The 16,526-nt window shown below is 32.8% G+C and overlaps 2 protein-coding genes across 3 annotated transcripts; one reads left to right on the top strand and one right to left on the bottom strand.

Annotated features, from left to right (window-relative positions):
• Positions 1 to 2,134: 2,134 nt before the first annotated feature.
• LOC111306673 (pyruvate kinase isozyme A, chloroplastic-like) lies at positions 2,135 to 6,774 on the bottom strand. Of its 2 annotated transcripts, none has more exons than XM_022904470.2 (6): positions 5,947 to 6,774; positions 5,767 to 5,857; positions 5,478 to 5,671; positions 4,692 to 4,813; positions 3,946 to 4,424; positions 2,135 to 2,895 (listed from the first exon to the last, which is right to left on the bottom strand). In XM_022904470.2, the coding sequence occupies exons 1-6, from the start codon at positions 6,535 to 6,537 to the stop codon at positions 2,867 to 2,869; spliced, it is 1,506 nt and encodes a 501-aa protein (XP_022760205.2). In that variant the 5' UTR covers positions 6,538 to 6,774; the 3' UTR covers positions 2,135 to 2,866. The 2 variants fall into 2 exon arrangements, with proteins under 2 accessions (XP_022760205.2, XP_089607819.1); XM_089751693.1 differs by having other exon boundaries at positions 2,135 to 2,866; positions 5,947 to 6,754.
• Positions 6,775 to 7,540: 766 nt separating this feature from the next.
• On the top strand, positions 7,541 to 10,146 carry LOC111306672 (uncharacterized). Its single transcript, XM_022904469.2, has 3 exons — positions 7,541 to 7,722; positions 7,834 to 8,036; positions 9,548 to 10,146. The coding sequence occupies exons 2-3, from the start codon at positions 7,845 to 7,847 to the stop codon at positions 9,905 to 9,907; spliced, it is 552 nt and encodes a 183-aa protein (XP_022760204.1). The 5' UTR covers positions 7,541 to 7,722; positions 7,834 to 7,844; the 3' UTR covers positions 9,908 to 10,146.
• Positions 10,147 to 16,526: the final 6,380 nt, after the last annotated feature.

The raw sequence follows: 16,526 nt of genomic DNA, 5'->3' as shown, positions 1-16,526 counted from the left end.
AAGGTTTTTCTTTAAATAAAATAAAACACTTTCACAACAGGGAAGGAGGGAATGTTTGTGGAACTTTAAAGCCCCAACACAGAGTGAATATAGGTTCTTTTTTTGTATAATGGTCTGTTTGTTTGACAGCTTAAAAGTTTTATCTTATGCTTGGTTTCCTTTTTCTTTCTTCATGGAGTCTAGGCGGGGAAGCTTAAAGATTCATTCCTTGTATGTTTGTTGCTTCCTTTCTTCTGTATGCAAGCTGCTATAGGGCCCAAAACTTCATCTTCATGTCATGCCAATTTGTGGTTGTTAGTTTTGAATGAAAAGAAGAAAATTTGCTAATGAAACCCGACGGTGAAAGTGTTAAAAGGAGATTAAAAACTTCTAGTCTATATTTTGGGTGTTTGGCCTACAGTTAGGAGTGGACATATATAAAATATATATATATATAAGAAATTTAAATTAAACTCAAACAATATAAGAAATGTGCATGGATGTGTATATCATTATATATACATAAAAATAAATTTTATTAAATGCAAATGAATTCAAGGCTTCATGTTCTTATAGCCTTTGTTCATTATTTAAAAGAAGGAGAATCCCAATTTAAAAGAAGGCGAAAAGATGATGGTACAATTAATTTTAAGTCATCTATAGATATTTATCCTATAATCCTTACTCTCTATACAAAAGGTTGTACCTGTACCTTGAAGAATTTCGACTTCTTCACAAAAGACTCAACAAAATCAATAAAGAACACATTCCTAAAATTCCTAAAGAATTACCATCTTCAAAAAAGAACCATGATGATGGTACCCTATAATACATTTAAGAGTTGCACAGGCATTAATAAGTGAATCTTAACATCTCCTTGACTAATTGGTGAAATGATTTATCACAAAGACTTACGAATTTTGATCTCTTGAATTTTACAAAACTGATGCAACTTCCTTCGAATCCAATTTGTAGGACCTAAGAGATATCACATGGATTGGAAAGAAATTCGAATAAAAAATGTATGACCAATGATTGAAATCCTAGGAAAGAGATCCAAAAGAAATTGATGAAGAACTATTCAAATCAATTGATCAGTACCTACCCAGATAATTTCATAATCAATTCAAAGAATGAAAGATTTATTTTTGTTATTTATTTTATTTTAATTTAAGATATATATAATTATGTGTATAATACAGCTCTGATTATGACAAAATTAATGGTAACAAATCAATATCAACTTTTGTTAACATCAACTTTATGTCAAGATATCAATTTTGTATTATGTTTACTTTATGTCAAAGTTATATCAACTCTATTAAAAATACTTTGATAAAAAATAATTAACACTCATTTATTAAAGCTAGTTTATTAAATTACTTAGATAAAAAAGAAGGACCACTCATTTATTAAAGCTCCTTACTATTTCGTTTGTATTACTTTATCTCCAAGTTATGGACCCTTAGATCATATCAAGTCTTATTCAATTATTTTTGTATATCTATTTAATCTTGTAATTCATTTCTTAAGAAGTCAATTCAATTCCTCTCCCCACTTCTCCTGTAAAAACCTCTTATGAAATATAAAAGTATGTGTTTTTAAATTTCTTTTCCTTTGGCTATTCCTTTCCATCCAGGTTTTAATTTTTGGCTATTCATTTCCATTTAGGTCTTAATCTTAGAGTTATATCTTGATTTTTATATCATGATTTGAAGTAATACAAGTTAATATAGTCTGCAGTGACCACAGTTTTGTGAATCCTCTGCATTAGAATTCTTATAGAATTGTAGACCATTAATCCATTGAACAAAAAAAAAAAGTTACCATACAGAAAAATATTGAAGTAAAGTATTATAATGAAAGGCATAGTTCCATAAAAGTCAAGCTACTTGATGTCATGTCAAGAAGGGGCTTAATTTTGAGTACCGATTAAAATACTTTGATTTTATGCTTAAACTATGAATTGCTTATGTTTGGTATCTCCTCTAGGAAGGCAACCGATCCTCGTTGGATGTTTGGTCTGGGTCAATGTTTAAAGCATTTAATATCATCTGCTGAGTACAATTTCAGGAGGATTGTCTTGATGGGTGAAGTCACGAAAGCAATTAGGAAAGAATAAGAATGTTTGATGACTAGGAAAACACGTAAGAACTTACAAAAAACTGCCTGCAAGAGTTGATGAGATTCAAAACAACAAAACAGTTTCGTTGAAACAGATATTCTAGTTGAATAACATACATGAGCTACATTGCCTTCAAAATCTCACAAATACTGAAAAAGACAAAAGAAAATTACAGTTATAAAACTATCAAAGTGAAAAAAATGGATTATGAATTGTGCCGGCATGCCCCAGCCCCAACACCATAATACATCTAAACTGGAAAAGCATGAGATGTCCCATATTGTAGATTTGGTGGTTGTCCTTGTTGCAACAAGCCATGGGCAGTAGTTGAATAAAAACAAGACCCGGCTCCTCATTCTCCTCTGGCAATAATTTTCTTTCTAACAGTAATCACGTTGAAATGATGGTAAAGAATACAGGAAGTTTAATACATAAAACAGTCTAGAGGCAGGGTTGAAAAATGACCACAATCTGAATCATACCGAGTTTTTAAGGAACTTTCATGACTTGGATGGACTGCAACATGTCTGACACAGCAATTACAAGGTCACCTGATTTGGTCATTCCCCTGGCTTTGAGTAACGAGAAGGTTTTGTTAAGGTTGCTTTCCATATCATCAGAGAAGCTCAGACGGAAGGGTATCAGACCCCACTGTAGGTTCAGACGCCTTCGGACAGAAGTTGTTGTTGTAAAAGCAAAGATGGGACAATCTGGTCGACAGCGGGATAGGAGGGAGGCCATGTAGCCTGTCTTTGTGTATACCTAAAGGGCATCCACCTCTAAATTGTTAGCTGCAGATCACAATTAAACTCACATCAAGACTATAATTGAAGAAACACTTGTTCAAAATGAAATTTTGGATATCTATCACCTAGACTTTCTTGAGTGAAAGAGGGTAGTTACACACTTGGCTGATAGTTGATATTGTGTCATCTACTCATATACACCAAAACTCTTTGCGATATATGGCAAAAAAAAAAAAAAAAATAGAAGAGAACAAAACAGAATGAAAGCTAATAGCATCAGAGGAAAAAGGGAGGAGGTGGAGGAAGAGAAATCACCATATTGTAACAATCTCAGGACAAAAGTTGTATGCAGTCAGATGTTTATTACAGTTTATTCAATTCACCAGATTTTATAGGACATTGAGCCAACTATAAAGGGCTATTACGAATTACCGGAGATACTTAAGAAATGAAGCTATCTAACAAAATTCCAAGATGGAGGAAGAGAAATCACCATATTATAACAATCCCAGGACAAAAGTTGTATGCGGTTAGATATTTATTATGGTTTATTCAATCCACCAGATTTTAAGGGACATTGAGCAAACTATAAAGGGCTATTACCAATTATCCGTTAAGAAATGAAGCTAACTACCAAAATTCCATTTTGATTGCATTTACAAATTCATTAGCTCAAGAAGACTTATTAACATTTTAAATAAACCCAATAAAAGCAATAATCTCATATTGAAAAAAATAAACTCATGAAAGTTGCCCAAATCATCCAAATGCCCCTAAAACATAATCACTTGAAGAAAGAAAAAGAAGAGAAAAATGACATGAATCTAGAAAGATTCTTTCCATGACATACACCATACCAGGATAAACAAATTTTTGCCACAAATACTAAAAAAGTAATAATGTGTATACAGAAAATGCAATGGAGTTTTAAAGTCTCAAGATGTACAAGATTCTTATGACTTTGGACCATAGCCAATTCAATGAAGAGAGAGGACATAGATATAGGATACATATATGCATGCAGATATAAATTTACATAAATGCTTGCGCAAACACATAATTAGACAAATATATTACAGAACCAAATATTCTTACCCATCTTGGCGGCAGAATTACATATCTCTTCTGAGATACTATCTGCAAATGAAGTTCCTACATCTGGCAGTTCCATAGCCTCACGGCATTTTTCCTCCCTCCACCACTTCTCTATTCTCAAACTAACACTTCTCAGAACAGCCAATGCCTTTTCTGGGTACTGTCCCATAGCTGACTCACCAGAGAGCATTAAAGCATCAGCTCGCTGCCTCACTGCTTCAGAAACATCAGCAACTTCAGCTCGGGTTGGTGTAGGGTATTCAATCATTGATTCAAGTAGCTGGGAGGCAACAATCACTGGCTTATTTAGCAGCCTGCAAAGCTGGACGGTCTTTTGCTGGGCTGATGGAACCTGTTCCAATGGTATCTGAGCACCCAAGTCTCCTCTTGCAACCATAGCTCCATCAGATGCTTGAATAATTTCCTCCAAGTTCTTTAATGAGTCAATACTCTCTATCTTTGCAATGACAGCTATGTCACTGCATCACAATATTGAGATGCCGATTTCAGAAAAAAAAAAAAAAAAAAAGATCAATACATCAATAAATGTTACTTGATTTTGGAACATAGTACTTATTTTACTAAAAGAGTACTTAATTTCAGTCTCAATTTCTAATTTGCAACTGTTGAAAGTGCACATGCAGCATGATTGTCAGAAGACGAAAATCAAAAACCCTTCTAAAATATCAGAGTTGACTGCAACCATTCCATACTTCTGACAGTGCAAGGCAATGTATGGCACTTACCTACCACATGACCTAGCAGCAATATAGCTTTTAAGATGATTAATCACTTCTGCAGATTTGACAAAGGATATTGCAATAAAATCAACACCTTCTGCAATCCCAAAGTCGATGTCCAACCAATCCTGAAGTGAAAACAAAGCTTGATTATGCAACCAGGCTTACATTTTTTTCATTTCAAGTAAGTAGTTCAGCAGAAACAGATATGCCACCATGCAGGCAATACAACAGAACAAGCAGATAATTGCATGAATGTTAGAGGCATACAATAAAGACAGCCTTAATACTCAAACATCAAAGTTGCAAAATCAAGAGAACCTACAGGACAAATAGCAAAATTAGATCCCAAAAACACCATTGCTAAGGTTGAATGAATTGGATTCGTGCCCCTACCACATTTGAAACAGACTTAATCTATTAATTATTTATTTTGTTTATTACCTTTTTGCATAACCTTGGACTTCTTTTTTGCAACATTACATAAACCAATTCCTTACCATTGTATGGAAAAAGAAAATGCCACTTAAGTTGACTTGATTTAAAGAAGCAAAAGACAATGTTTAACAAGTTAAATATAGTGTAATTCAGACAAACACATAGTTAATTCAAAGAGACTCTAAATGCTACAATGTTAGTTATTCCAATGTCCGATTACATTATTACTACATTTGACCAAAATGGAGTTAGAGATAACATCAGAAGTCTGATCAAACTAGCTTTCCCATTAGCTAAATCATTCAATAACATGTAATAAAATTCAAGGAGCAAAAAAGAGAAACAAGTAACAACCTTGGAAGAAATGGTAGGAAGCATAGCATTACGCTCACGAATAAGACTCCCATCCCTCCAGAAAGTCAAATTAGCTCGAGGAAGCATCAATCCCGGGTCAGTACACCTACACTTAACATCAGGACCAATCTTCTCTATCACCTCAAATCTCACCATTCCACCATCAACCAAAAGTTCATCCCCAACTTTCACATCTATATAACCAACATCAAATAACCTTATTTAAATCACCAAAAAATCAATTTGCTTATAATTACTATTTCTTTAACTAAAACTTAAGATTACAAACCTTCAGCAAAACCGTCATAGTTGACATTAACTGTACGCTCTGGCCGTGGCGAATCAAAAGCTCTAACACTAAATGTCCAGATTTCTCCATCCTACATTCAAAACTAATAATTCAAAATTTAATGAAATAAAAAGATTTCTATTTTTTTTCAAAAAATAAAAAACTCTTTTTTTATTTTACCTCAGCTTTGGCGGAGGCAGCGCCACCGAGATCTCCCATGTGAATTTCGCTACCTTCAGTATCCATCATAATAGCGACGGCGAAGCCTTTCTCTTCGTTGAGTCTCCTTACCCGCTCGATCACCGTTTGATGCCACTCGCGTGTGCCGTGGCACATGTTGATTCGAGCCACGTTCATGCCTCCGACAGCCAACGCTTCAAGCTGCTCGAACCCGCACGTGGCTGGACCGATCGTGCAGATTAGCTTCGTCCGCCTCGTGCTACGGAATCCGTTCTCCTTGAGCTCCGCCTCCGTCACGGCGTCCACATCGATCGCCGCCACAGCTCCCAAATCCGACGGTGCATGAGACAGAACTGCCCCCACGTTGTCCGCTGATAAAACCCCCCCAACTCCACTCTGGCCGTTTCCGGAAGCCAGGACTTGTGATGACGTTGCATCGAGATCTGAAGATAACAATCTCGTGATCGTGGTAGAGTGCCTTTTGCTGGGGAGTTTAATTACCGAGGAATGGGGATAGGACGTTGCGGGAAGTTTTGGGAGAGTGAGGTAAGGAGGACGGGAGGGAGTGAAGAATTGGAGGGACTGCGACATTGTTATCAGGACAGAAAACAGTTGCCGCTGGCGGGAAATGTATGGAGCAAGTGAATTAGTAGGAGTTTCCCCTTTCTTTTTCGTGTTTTGGGGAATTTGAGAAGAAGACGGATAAACCGAAGAGACGCACCCGGTTTGCAGCTTGGGGATGTCGCAGAGTGAGGAGCCCAAATGACAAAAAATAAACGTTTTTTTTTTTCTGCCAAACAGCGCATGCAGGGCTGTTAAACGACTAAACAACCTAGCAAGTATTAGGAAGTGGAACTGTGGAAGTTGGGAGTTGGGAGTGCTAGGGGGAGATTGGGCGCAACTTTTTTTATTACGTGGCTGATTTTGGTTGGTTAAATGTAGGGAATGTTAAAAGATGATGGGGGCCTTTGGCGTCGTAATTTTGAGAACGTCGCTGTTTAAAGGCATATGATGAGATTCAACCACCGGAGTGGTGCTATTTTGAATGAACTGGACTGCTGGGCTGAAACAGTGCTTTCACATTCGGGCCTTGGCGACGTGGATGGATCAGATCGTCAAAAGCATATATGATTCTTTGGCCCACTAAAGATTTTTAGGCTATCTAAATTGCATTAATATAATAATTAGGCATCCAAAATTGAACAGAGGGGGATATCGGTGATTAAAAATTTTTTTAAACAATTCAAAATGATTTTATAATTTATGTATTTATATTACATAAAATATTAATAATTTATATATTTATATCAAAATTATATATTATAATTTATATTAACATAAAAATATAAAATATATATTTTTATTAAATTTATATATTATTTTTATTAAAATTTTAAACTATTCGTTTTGTTGTACTTTATATTGTCAATTTTAGTGCGCTACAGCCATCAAGCCAATGTTTGTAAAAATATAAAAAAGAAAAAAGAATGGCAAAATCGCCAAGTAATCAGCACTAGGCATACACGTCAGCAGCAACCGTGTCAAGGACAGCAATGCCCCTCTATTTGCTCTTCCTTTTTCATTTCCTCCCGGCAAATAAATTCCCTCTTTCTTCTAACATTTCCTAAAGTAGACTAAAAAATCTATATATATCGGAATTTCTCTTGATTACCCCCAAAAAATCTGTTTCTCCTCCTTCACGATCCACGCTAGCCCCTCCGTCACCACTGTCCATCATCATCATCGTCATCATCACAACCAAACCTCTCAATCCAGGTAAAAAATGAAAATTTTATGTTATTTTATATGGTTAGATCCGTTTCTTTTATCGATTTAATAAGATATAAAGGATTGATTGTTGTTCTTGTTTCTTTTTTTTTTTGAAAGGAACAAAAAAGATGGGGGCTTTCATATCGAAGTTTTGGTTCATGTTATTTCCCGCAAAAGAATATAAGATTGTGGTGGTGGGGTTGGATAATGCTGGCAAAACGACGACGCTTTACAAGCTTCACCTTGGCGATGTTGTTACTACCCATCCTACTGTTGGTAGCAATGTTGAAGAGCTTGTTTATAAAAACATCCGCTTCGAGGTATTCTTTTTTTTTTTTTTTGAGATTTCATTTCCAATTTCTCGATGATTTTATTTCTGGGTTTTCATTTTTCAAATCTTTTTTATTTAATTTCGTGGAAATTGTTTTTATTTTTCAAAGCATTTGGTGGTTGGTAGTTAAAAATTCAAGGGGCTTTTTAGTTTCTTCGAAGGGCTTGGTATTGGTGCATTTGTTCAATGGTTCGAATCTTTTTGATAGCTTTTTGTTTGTTAAGGGAAAAGTTGTGAGGGGTGGAATCAAATAGGTTTAAAGCTCGGAAATTTGTTGTTTAGTTTTCATGTTGTGATTATATAGCCACCGGAATGGGATTTTTACTGACTGCAAACCGTGGTGAATGTCCTTTTTATTTTGATTTTTTATGAACATTATGAAATTAATCCTCGTATTTGAAGGGAAGTTAGTCAGTGCATAGCTTTTGTTGCTTAGAAATTGACTTTTGGAACCTGTTTGATGCATAATCTTAAGTGAATGGTAGCTCTGGTCTCTTGTTAGGATACCTTGTTTGAAGTAATCTTCATAATAATTCAGACGAAACTTAGGAAAGCAGATTATTGGTTTTTTGTATTGGAGGAGGTATTGTTGTGTTTGTTTGCATATAGAGGTGTGCATTATTGTAAGAAACAGATGAGTACTTAGTTATGCAATATGGCATGGTTGTATGATCGTGATGCATAACGTATCGGCTTTACCCTTTTTATTCATTCGGTTGTGCATATTTATCCATAAAGGAATGTTGTGTCTAGAGTTTAGTTACTGCCTACTTACAAAGATATAAGCTCCTTTTATTGTTTCCATAAACTTGCTCTGTAGGTTTCTGAAAGGAAAGTCACATTATGTGGTTTCATTAGATGAAATATTTTCCCTATATGATGCAAACATTTATCCCTTTTACATCTTAAGTTCTTTTAACAGACATTTTGGCTGTAAGCAGATCATATTTAAACAGCGGACGAATGTTTTTTTCATGTATAATTTGTCTTGAAGTAAAGACACAGAGACGCATTAAATGTGATTAATTGGGCATATTGCTTCTGTTCAGTATGTTGATTGGATGGATCTTTTCTTACTCCATTCTTGGTTTTCCTTTATATTTAATTTAATTGTCCTAGTTGAGTTACTCTTTATTTATCATTTAGTTCTAAAATTACTATAATATATGAAGTAACTCGATGGCAGAATGCAATTTATTGAGCAAACATTGACTTATGACTAATTCCATCAGGTCTCATTGATCTTATTTTGCCGATGTCTTCAGCTTGTACTTTATGAAGATCGAATGTTCTGGCAGTCTTTAATTATGCGATTCATCTTAAGAAAAAATATTGAGACTACCAACTGGATAGGACAGCTCTATATTTTCTTTGTTATGGAATTGTGTACTAAGCCAAAAAGTAGAAGAGAATAGAGTGAGGTGTGAGGAGATTGAATGCGATGGTTTCATTTAGATTTTATGAATCTGCTGAGCACTTAAATATTTGTATTTGCCTCAGGTCTGGGATCTTGGAGGCCAAGAAAGATTAAGAAACTCATGGGCAACATACTACCGTGGAACTCATGCTGTTATTGCGGTGATAGACAGCACTGACAGGGCCAGGATCACCATTATGAAGGATGAACTCTTCAGGTTACTTGGACATGAGGACCTACAACATTCTGTTATACTTGTCTTTGCAAATAAACAAGACCTAAGGGATGCAATGACCCCGGCTGAGATCACTGATGCCCTTTCGCTTCATAGCATAAAAAATCATGATTGGCACATCCAATCCTGTTGTGCACTTACTGGAGACGGCTTGTACGATGGTCTAGGGTGGATCGCCCAGCATGTTACCGGGAAAGCACCGAGTTGAAGATGGGATGATCAATCAAAGAGTTCATTTTTCATACATTATGGATTCAGATGACTGAAACAGTGTCAACTTTGGTGTACCATCTGATGTATGAGCTGTTCTTGTTAAAATTTGTAGATTGTTTTCGCATTTCAATTTGCCTTAAGAAACTGACATTTTCTGCACAATCACTATAAATAGGATTAAAAAAAATTGCTGTGAAATTTTCATTTTGTGCACAATGAAATATTTCATAAACATCTGAGATGACTCTGTTGCTCAAACATTTGTAACTCTGGAAGTTGAAGTCTCTCCAAAAAAAATTGTCACAGTATCCAACATTTGAAACCTTGAGGAACCATCGATCCCAAAAGGGATTTAGTGGGCCATTTGTTCTGTCAACAATGATGAAGATAATTTTCGGGAAGAATTACTGCAAAAATGAAATGAAAGAAGGGATGTTGAAGAGATGTATGTTTTACATAAGTAGTGGATCAGGTCTCCTTTCCACATTACTCGGTATCCTGTCATGCATATGAAAACAAATTTGAATCAGCTTTGCCCTGAATTTTCATGCTCGGATAGGAAACGAATACCCAGTATTCTTCATACGTACTCTTTGCATGCAGCTGATGCTTTTCCGTCCTTTCTATCTGCTCCAGTTCTTCCTGTGTATAGCACACAACATTATGGAAGGTCAATAAAAATATTACTGACTCTAAATTTGTAGTCGGTTCAGATCAAATGACGAGAAAACCATTGGCAAAAAATAACATTTTATTTTCTAATCTTAAGCATATATGGTAAACTATGAAACATCAACGGAGATCTTCTCAAAATGATGGCTGCATTAATATTTTCCACTTTTCAACATACATGACTGCATATGTTTGCAGTCATTGGAACGCATTCTCAGTAAAAAACGCGGAAATAGAAAACTTATTAGTTCAAGCTAATCGGCATTTTCAAATATTCTCAAATATGTTACTACAGTAGACACTGAAAGAGCCGGCTTCTTTTATTGCAGCCAAAACCATTCTGTTCTGGCACCAACGGACAGAAAGTATAAAATCATACAGAATATGGAGACAGCAACTCTAACCTGAACAACTAATCAACAAATTAAGTTGCCTTCCAACTCATAAAAGAAAGAAAAACATAACCTAATAAATCTCTAATTTAACCAACGCAAGTTTAGAAAAATGTCTCAATAATAGAGGCACACGGACAGCAGCAGGAAAGACAAAGATGTGAAGTACAACCAGATGAACAAAAGAAATACAAAGAAGTGGGAGTGATTGCATTTGCAATAGATGAGGGAATTTGCTAAGGAAAAGTACAACTATTAACGTGCCCTAAAAACGTGAGAAACAACTTGTGCAATTGAATTTCATTCCAATCATGCTTGGAGTATGCAAAAATTTTTCAAGCAGAATGACATTCCATATATTTTACAAGCAGCTCTTAAGAACATATGTTAACCTAAAAGTCTCAATGGATTTGGACAAATAAAAGAAGATACCTTAAGGGGTGTTTAGCTCACAAAATCTTAGATTTTGAGGAAGAGTGTGATCTCCAAGAAAGTACGATATTCGAGGTTTTTTTTTATTTTTAAGACATCTTATATTCAGATTCACTCATTAGTAGGAATCCACATATATTAATTTCTGAATAATTACCATAATTTCTTTGATATATATGATGATAACTTTTTATTGGCTTTTATTAATAACAAATACCCAAACAACAAATGATGCATTTAACAGCAAAAGAAGATAAGTATTTTATTTGATTGCTATTTTTATTTATAAAATATCATCAATAAAAAATTAGTGGGGATTATTTAAAATGTTTCTAGTTGGAAAACACTTTAAATAATCTTTTTATTTTTTAAAAGGGATCATTTAAGGTATTTTTGATCAAAAATACTTTAAATAATCATTTTTATTACTTATAAGATTTAAGAGATAAAATATAAAAAAACTGAAGTAACTCAGTTGATTAGAGTATATGGCTATTAATTATAAAGTCTTAGGTTTGACTTTTTCCTGTAGCATCTGACCAGAAAATACGGTCAGAAAACATCTTAAATAATGCTGATCAATTTTTTTAGAGGATTATGTAAGGCATTTTTTGTCATAAACCACCTTAAATAATCTCATTCAATTTTTTGTAAAAGATTATTTAAGGCATTTTATGGTAAAAAAACGTCTTAAATAATCTTCAAAAAAATTAAACAGGATTATTTAAGGTATTTTTGACCAGAAAACGCTACAAATAATGCTGGTCAATTTTTTTAGGGGATTATTTAAGGTATTTTTGGTCAAAAAATACCTTAAATAATCCTAAAAAAATTGAACAAGATTATTTAAGGCATTTTTCATGTCAAACGCATTTAATTGCAAAGTAAAAAAAAAAAATTTAACAGTAAAAACCTATAACTAACTTGCAATCACTTTCATATATGCTTTTCAAAATGGTGACAGCTATTTCATAATTTTTTATTTAGGTCAAATTTGTAAATAATGTAACTTTCTCCCCTAGAATCTTAGAATATTATAGGGAGAAGTGGATTTTTGATTCCAAGATTTTGGGTACTGTTGGGAATCTATTATTTTTCTCGAAAATCGAATTATCTTGAACCAAACATTGGAATCAAATACCCATTAATAAGATTCCAGGAAAAAATGCATAGATTCTCCCAAACCAAATGCCCATGAAAGTTTGTTGGATATAGACAAATTAAACAACTTTTCCAAAAATTTCTAGGAGCTGCTTTATAATGGGAAAATCTTTGTTACGCAAACTTAAATTTGTGAATATGATAAGTAAATACTCCATCTTCATTCCTTCCCTAATTGTTAGCAAAACCATATAAAGTCTACCTAGTTGCCAATTTGAACCCAATACAAAATAACTTCCCTCTTACAAATGGATAGAAACTAACCAGCAAATTTTCATGGATAAATCAAAATACTAATTCCAACCAAAACAAAATTTCAAATTAAATTGTTCAGGCCTAGGCCAAATAACTATTGGAAAAAGCCTTCCACTATTTTGGTGAATAATGGTAAATTATTAAACTTTACAAATGAAGCAATAATATTCATATTACAAGTTAATATATATAACAATGTAAGCTTCTCTTTGCTGAATGCATAATTTATCCCAGTAGATTATAAGTGCACAATACCATTGTTTGTTCCCAAAAGTTACAATTAAAAAAAAAACATGTATAATGGAAATTTCAACAAATCTAATATAACAAGCTATAACCACTATGTATCTAAATGGAATAAACCAAAATTGAAAGGTGATGTGGTGCAACTAAATCATTAAAAATGAGCATAAATTAAACAACTTAATTAACCTAAAAAAATTGGACCTTAGACATTGGAGACCTAGCGACCTAACATGAATTACAAGTTCTTAAAGTCATTGTATCTCAAAAAGAAATACTAGTACATTAAAAGTCCAAAAATAAGGTTAGCATACAGATGCCTTTAACATTAGGGCTTCTAAATAGGCTAGTGATAGTTATGACTTTGCAGCTACGGATAGTAAAACTACCAGATCAAGGAAACGAGGAAGCAATTGATAGCCAAATAAAAAAACCAATCTAGTAAGGCCTTATTAAATTAAATGGAAGAAATTGAATTAATGGAAGTGAAAAAAAGAGCTACTACAGTTGAAAGAATTTTTTGGATAGCAGAAGGCTAAACTTCATTGCCAAACCATGAGTACACCTATGCACTGAAGGTGATCTAAAGCAATATTATGTACTTTTATTTTTTCAGATTTAATACCCCTAACCAATTAAATAATAAATAAATAAATCTAGGGTATCCCATCCCTACCTTTCTAGCAAAAATAAAGTGAAAATAATCCAAGGTCTGGCATAAGATGATTTCTTTATATAGCAAAAAAATTTAATTCAAGGTCTGGCATTTGCTCTATATCCAACTTGAAAACTCCAAAAGAAGAGACAAATTTCAGGTGACTTAATTGAAAAGACAACAAATAGGCAAATTGAGTTCAATCTATCCACAATAAATAACATACTGACACCATTCATATCCAAACATCATAAGTTAACATTTCAAATTCAAAGATAAAACTAGGTAGTGGACTCCGATCCAAAACAATTAAAAATTAAATACTCCAAACAAGAAAACCAATATTTCAATAACTAGAAGAAGCCAAAAACAAAAAATGATCTTTTACTAACCTTTAATAATCTAGAATCTTGCTCTAACCTTCCGAGTTCAACGTGCATCCTATGTTTCCCTCTAGTATCAACTACTTGGAAAGGTTAAACTTGTTGGGGAATTGGACTCCCCAAGGATTGTGGCCAACCCAATTGCATCTCCTTTATAACAAAATTAAATACAATCCAAAAATAATAACAAAAAGAAAAAAAAAAAAGGCAAAACCTTTTAGACAAATTACAACCTTTGAAAAAACAAAGAAACAAAAAAAAAAAAGGCCAAAGTTGAAACTTCCCAGGTTGTTGTATCAGAAAAAAAAAATAAGAGTAGATAGGCAAATAAAAATGTCTCAAAAATCTTCATGGACCCCATAAACTTAGTCAACAAAGTACTTCTTTCCAAAACAAAAACATTAGTACTTTTTTTAATTTGGAAAAGACAAATGGATCCGTGAAGATTTTAAGGCTGAAAGTGTGAAAATAGAGTTAGGTTTTTTGTTTTTTTTTTTCTTTACTCTTATGGGCCTTTGGGGAAAAATGAAAAAGAAGCTTTTAAGTTTCAAAATGAAAGAAGAAAAATTAAAAAGATGCTTTTTTTCTCTGATTTTATCCTTTTTTTTTTATCTCTTTCTATTTTTTTTAAATTAAAAAGTCTTTTTGTCATGTTTTTTACTCTCACTTTTCCCAAGAGTGACTTGTACCATTAGAGGCTGTCAACATTTCTTTAGTTTTTATCACAAAATGATTTAGATGAAATTTTTTTTATATTCATAAAATATTGATAAAAAATTGTTTGCAAGTTCAAAATTTTGATCACAAGATAAAAAATTTTAAAAATCAAACAAGGGACACTATTAATTATTTTTTATTAGTGTGATTGATCACTTAAAAAGTTAATTTATTTAATAAAATAAAAAAAAAGTTTAAGGATTATTAAAAAGACAGTTTTGATATTTAAAAATATATTTAAGTTTAGAAATATGGTTGCATATAAAGAAGAATCCACATTCTCATAATGTTTGTTTTAAAAATGATACCAATTAATTGCACGTTATCTTTAAATTAAAAAAATAGATTTAACTATAACATTTAAAGTTAATTTCTTGAATTTGATTTATTTCCACAAAATCTCATTTTTATTATCTTTTGTAGACATAATTTTACATGGATAATTCTTAGCCAAATGTAAGACTTTTAAAGTCTCGCCCAATTCAATTCTAACATTCCTTAACATTAACAAGTTTTTAAAATTGAAATTAAGATCAATTTGACCAAAATACCTCAAGGTCAAACTTGATCAAATAAAATCAAACTTGATCAAAATTGATCAAAATCGAGTCGAATTTAGGCCAATTATTAGAATGCACAACCTAGTGAGATTATTAAGGCTTAAGATTAATACTTTTATGATTTTGATGTACTAAAAATCTTGATCGAACCTTAAAAATGGTGAAATCACTAAAATACCTTTTAAGGGATATTTTCATAATTTTAACCTTCCCGAAGTCAAATTTTTGTCAAAGACTCCAAATCATATTTTAATATCATTCCATAACTTTTGATGCATTAAAAGCCTTAATCGCACCTCAAAAATTTAAAATTATAAAAATACCCTTTGAGGATATTTTCGTAATTTAAACTTCTCGAGGTAGGATTTTCTTGAAACCTTCATATCATATTTTGATATTATTTCATGGTTTATGGTATATTAAATATCTTGTTCGCATCTAGAAAAGTATAAAATTATCAAAATACCTTTTAGGGGTATTTTCATAATTTGATCTTCCTAAGTTGGTTTTTCATGAAAACTTTCAAGTTATGTACTTATATTATTTCATGATTTTTGGTGTATTGAAAACCTTGATTGCACTTTAGAGATATGAAATTACCAAAATGCCTTTTTTTTTTGCAATTTGACATTCTCGATGTGATTTTTCATTACAGCCTTTAAAGCATGTTTTCATATTATTTTATGATTGTGGTACATTAAAATCACAAAACAAGGATGGGATCATAGGTTTCTAAGAAAATCATGCAAATTGGCAAAATTACTAATAAGGGTAAAATGATCTTTTCATTGGGATAGTTGCACTACTAACCAAGTTTTATTTGCTATATTTTTTAAAGCCATTAGATTTCAAGGTACAATAATCCTATGGCCTATGTGGCAAACCTTAGGCACCAAGATTAAAGAAAAGATAAAAAAATTACAACCCTTAAATGAATTTTGATCTAATGGTTACTAAAATGGGTCTTGCTCTTTAAATTTATCATTTAGGGGTGAAATTTGGGGAGAAGGCAGTTGAGAAGTGAGGGAAAAAACCAAAAAATAAAAAAATTGAAAAAGCTTTATAAAATAGCCATTTTTGTCACCTTTTTTATACATTTTTTGTCTCCATTCTATGTAGTTTTTAGTTTTTAGTTTTTTTCTAT

This window comes from Durio zibethinus, chromosome 22 (assembly GCF_047325235.1).
Source record: "Durio zibethinus cultivar Kanyao isolate XHJ-2024 chromosome 22, ASM4732523v1, whole genome shotgun sequence".
In the NCBI taxonomy this organism is placed as follows: Eukaryota; Viridiplantae; Streptophyta; class Magnoliopsida; order Malvales; family Malvaceae; genus Durio; species Durio zibethinus.
The sequence above is the reverse complement of the archived record's forward strand: the minus strand, read 5'-3'. Positions and strand labels throughout refer to the sequence as shown.

What these genes read in the sequence shown, in the direction of transcription:
- LOC111306673 (XM_089751693.1), bottom strand. Translation starts at nt 6,537, where the DNA reads ATGTCGCAGTCCCTCCAATTCTTCACTCCCTCCCGTCCTCCTTACCTC. An exon ending in CTATGACGGTTTTGCTGAAG is followed by an intron (nt 5,672 to 5,766) that starts GTTTGTAATCTT and finishes TTGGTTATATAG; the next exon opens with ATGTGAAAGTTGGGGATGAA. An exon ending in TTCCTACCATTTCTTCCAAG is followed by an intron (nt 4,814 to 5,477) that starts GTTGTTACTTGT and finishes TTTTCACTTCAG; the next exon opens with GATTGGTTGGACATCGACTT.
- LOC111306672 (XM_022904469.2), top strand. Translation starts at nt 7,845, where the DNA reads ATGGGGGCTTTCATATCGAAGTTTTGGTTCATGTTATTTCCCGCAAAA. An exon ending in ATAAAAACATCCGCTTCGAG is followed by an intron (nt 8,037 to 9,547) that starts GTATTCTTTTTT and finishes TATTTGCCTCAG; the next exon opens with GTCTGGGATCTTGGAGGCCA.